General features: G+C 39.2%; 1 protein-coding gene across 1 annotated transcript in view; it reads right to left on the reverse strand.

Moving 5' to 3' along the window:
• LOC118343040 (dolichyl-diphosphooligosaccharide--protein glycosyltransferase subunit STT3B-like) overlaps nt 1-3,846 on the reverse strand; it is a 69,641-nt gene that overhangs the window by 22,613 nt on the left and 43,182 nt on the right. Inside the window, exon 4 of the mRNA XM_035681764.1 lies at nt 1,274-1,339. Within this exon, the coding sequence (XP_035537657.1) occupies nt 1,274-1,339 (66 nt within the window). The remainder of the gene's footprint in view (nt 1-1,273; nt 1,340-3,846) is intronic.

Here is a 3,846-nt window from a genome sequence, read left to right on the forward strand (position 1 = left end):
CAGTTGGTGGGCTGCAGAGATAGTACAGAGGAACTTCATATCACTGAGGAGAGAGGGTGTGAAGGAGAGAAAGTAGTAATAAGAAGAAAGAAAACTCAATGTTCCCATTGCTGCTGACTAAGACCGTGCAGAAGTTACACATCACAATATATTCTCTCCTGTCTTATCATTCTGTATTTCTCTCCATCTCTCTCTCTCTGTCCCCTCTATCCTTATCTTTCCACACCTCTCTCTGTTCCTTTGTCTCTGTCTATCTCATTCCTCCGTTTTGTCTCCTGTTCTATTCATCTTTCCATCACTCTCCTCTCTCCAGTCCCCACCCTCCGGATGCTGTAGCCCAGTGTGATCGATGAAGCTGGATTTCGGCAATCTGTTTCATTTGATATCTGTCTCACTGCTGGCCACAGAGATTAAGCCTGAAATGAGCAAGAAGCTGGAGATTTTCATAGGCGATCACACTCACACACACACACACACACAAACACAAACAATCTGTCGCTGAGGCAGTGTGCCTGGATCGTCATTTTATCTCATCTATCTCATCAAGCCCCTGATGGGCTTGTGTCTGAATTCATAAATAATGCAGACAACACTGGCTGAACTTCTCTTCCACTTTCTCCATGCACTGCCATGTCTATGGTGGACAGAGGAAAATCGCCCCGAGACTATCATCTCAGGAGCAGTTGTGTTACATTATAATAATTTCATAGTAGGGAGGAAGTCCGTCTTTCCTGCAGTACTGTATGGGTATGCAGTGTTTCTGATGTCCAGTCTTGTAATCAAAGCACTACAGAATCTGTTAGTGCAAGTGTGTTCAACTTGCGTAGTATATAAAACAGTTATGCACGCAAAAATACAGAATATTTATGCTTTTCTACATTTTACATTTTAAGAATCACCACCCTTTTTGCTTATGATGGATGATTGAGATTTTTGCTTTGAATAGATTTGTGTCTTCTCTTACCTAAATAATAATAGGACAAAAAATGGAAAAAGGTTTTTAAGAACTGTGTAAAATGCATACAAGTTCAAACTGAAAAAAACAACTTAAACCATGAATAAAAATATTATCTCTATATCTGATGATATATTGTATATCACCTTTCACTCAGTTTATTTGAAAGCTAGCAGTGCAGAATAACAAGTGATAGTGTGATCCTGAATTATAATTCCCAGCTAAAAAAGGGATGATTAGGTCCAATAAGTTTAGGCAACGGTAACCACGAACTCTAGCGTGTCTGTGTCAGTGTTTGTGTGTGGATTATTTTCTTACCATGTAGAAATAGGAGAGACAACAGCCGATGGTCCAGAATACCGAGCCTGTCTTCACCGATTTCACCTACAGGAGCAAACGAGAGATCAGTCACAGCAGTCACATATGCTCCAACATCAAATAAGACATGTAGACCCATAGTCTGTGTTTCCAGGACACTAGCACTGCAGACTGCACATTTTACATGATAATGACAAGGTGTTCTTCTTTAGTTACAATATAAAAATCTTAAATCTGGAATCGTGCAGGGGTGTCCTCTCTACTAAAGCTTCACTCTATTTGTTTAATGGTCCCCCACTGCTGTAACAGTAGAGTCCAATTAAAAGCTTTGTTTACACTGTGATTTATAAGATTTAAGTGCAAGTTAAAACATGAATTTCAAAACTGTAACGAAAAAAGTATAAAACCAACTTGTATATGATGAGTTAAAAGGAGACAAAAATGCATATTCTGTGTATCTTTAGAAGTCATATAATGATCACAGCTTAATGATCATAGCAGACATGGAACAGCCAGCTGTGGTGAGAGAGAGGATAAGAGCAAAGCGGTTCAGACTAGACCAACAAAAACATCTTGTAAACAAGCTCTCCTTCCCCCGCCAGAGGCTGATAAAGCAGGCAAGTATACACATTAACATTTAAAAACAGACAATTAAAAACTCTCTCACAGTCACGCACACACACACACATACATACATACATACATACACAGAGTAGCAGTGACAAAGGGGGATATGGGTGGTTGTCAAGAAGCTTGATCGCATCCAACAATACTTGAGATTTGCTGATTAGGGTGAATCATGATTGCTGGACCAAGGTGGTCTCGCACACCCAGTAGAGCATCACCGACAGACCCCTGGATCAGCCACCAATCAATCAACTGCACACTGACATTGCTTCATACTGTAGGTGCACGCAGACATACCTGAACACAAAAAGAAAACATCCTTTTGCAGTGCTGATGAGATTTATTTCTCTAGGGTAGATGGATCTAATGGTGATTGCAATATTATGCGTGCTGGCCAGTAATTTTGATCCCGTCCAGAGCACAAATGTGTGATTGTCACCCCATATCCTAGTAACAATTACAGCCCCAATTAACAAAATGTTTATCAGTAAACTCACAGGTCCCGTAATGTAAGACCTGTATGGAGAGACACTTTGATTTTTAAAAGCGTGTCCGAGATGTAGAGAATAGGATTTTTCTTTCTCATACAATGAAGGAAAAAGACCAAAATATCACAAGATTATTAAAATAGGTTGTAATTCCTTTTACCTATAACAGAAGGTTTTCTGACTTGTTTTCAGGCTTGCACACAGAAAACTGAACAGGAATCAATAAGGGAATCGATAAAAAATCGGCCCGAATCAATAATGGAATTGGTATCAATAAAATCTCATCAATTCCCATCCCTATTTAATACTGTTGCAGACACCAGCCCATTACTTTTTTAAACACTCTTTTTACTGGTATTGAACAGATAAAAAATACACAACAAAACAGTTCCCACCCCACAACCAACCCTCCTCGATATCCTCGTGGTTACAAAAAAAAAGAGAAAGAATTTTTAAGACAGTCCATTTCTTACTGTAAAAACGGAGACATTTAAAGAGAAGACGGAGACATTAAATTACTGTCTGTGTTAATAATTAAATTACAGCTAAATAATTAATGGTAAATTATATTAAATTAAAAATACTAAGCCCACTGGGGCTACAAGTCACATGGTTCCCCCACAACACACACATCATGTCTGTTACAGAATCAGTTAATAAAAGTAATTTTAGTGCAGCCTCATACAACAGCCCTGCAATAAATCCTACCTTCATGCTGTAATCTGTGGTGCTAATGAAATGAGGTTTTTCTAATATTTAGTACCCTCACATGTAAATGGTGTGGACAAAATATTAGAAACACCTCTCGGTATAATGCAATACAATTCAACAGCACCACAATCTGCTGTCTCCAAAATGATCATTTAGTTAAATCAGCATCTCTCTGAAACAGTTTCAACAAAAACTGAACATTTTAACAGTCAAGAAGTTAGGATTCATTGCAGCGCTGTATAATTATTATTAGTTTCACCTCGGTGTAAACTAGCAACAGAGTGTATATTGCCACGGGCAAAGCCACCAAAACACTTTCCTCATAAATGGCTCCATGTTGAGTCTTGCTTCTTTTGTTTACAAGTGAAAACAAGTACAATGACAGATTAGGATGACAACAAGTTACTGTACAAGCTGTTGTATTCTCCTCAGACAATATTTCCACTCATGCTGGCCCAAAGCTAGCATGCAGCCCTGTGTTTTCTATTCAGCATGTATAAGCCATGTTAAACTGGTGCCTCAACCCCCTCTCACAACTGCCCTCCCAGACGCCACTGTCTCTGTGAAGACACAGAAGTCACACATTGTGATAACCAGTGCAGCTAATTAAATGTGAGCTGAGAGAAAGAGTGGAATTACTGTTACAACAATGTAGACATAGTCCACGGGGTTAGAGCAAGGGAGGGAGGCAGTGCAATGTGTGTCTGTCTGCGTGTGTGTATTCATGTTACGAAGAGGTATGGTGTT

This window comes from Morone saxatilis, unplaced genomic scaffold (assembly GCF_004916995.1).
Source record: "Morone saxatilis isolate NCDOM2014 unplaced genomic scaffold, NCSU_SB_2.0 Contig9, whole genome shotgun sequence".
Taxonomy (NCBI): Eukaryota; Metazoa; Chordata; class Actinopteri; family Moronidae; genus Morone; species Morone saxatilis.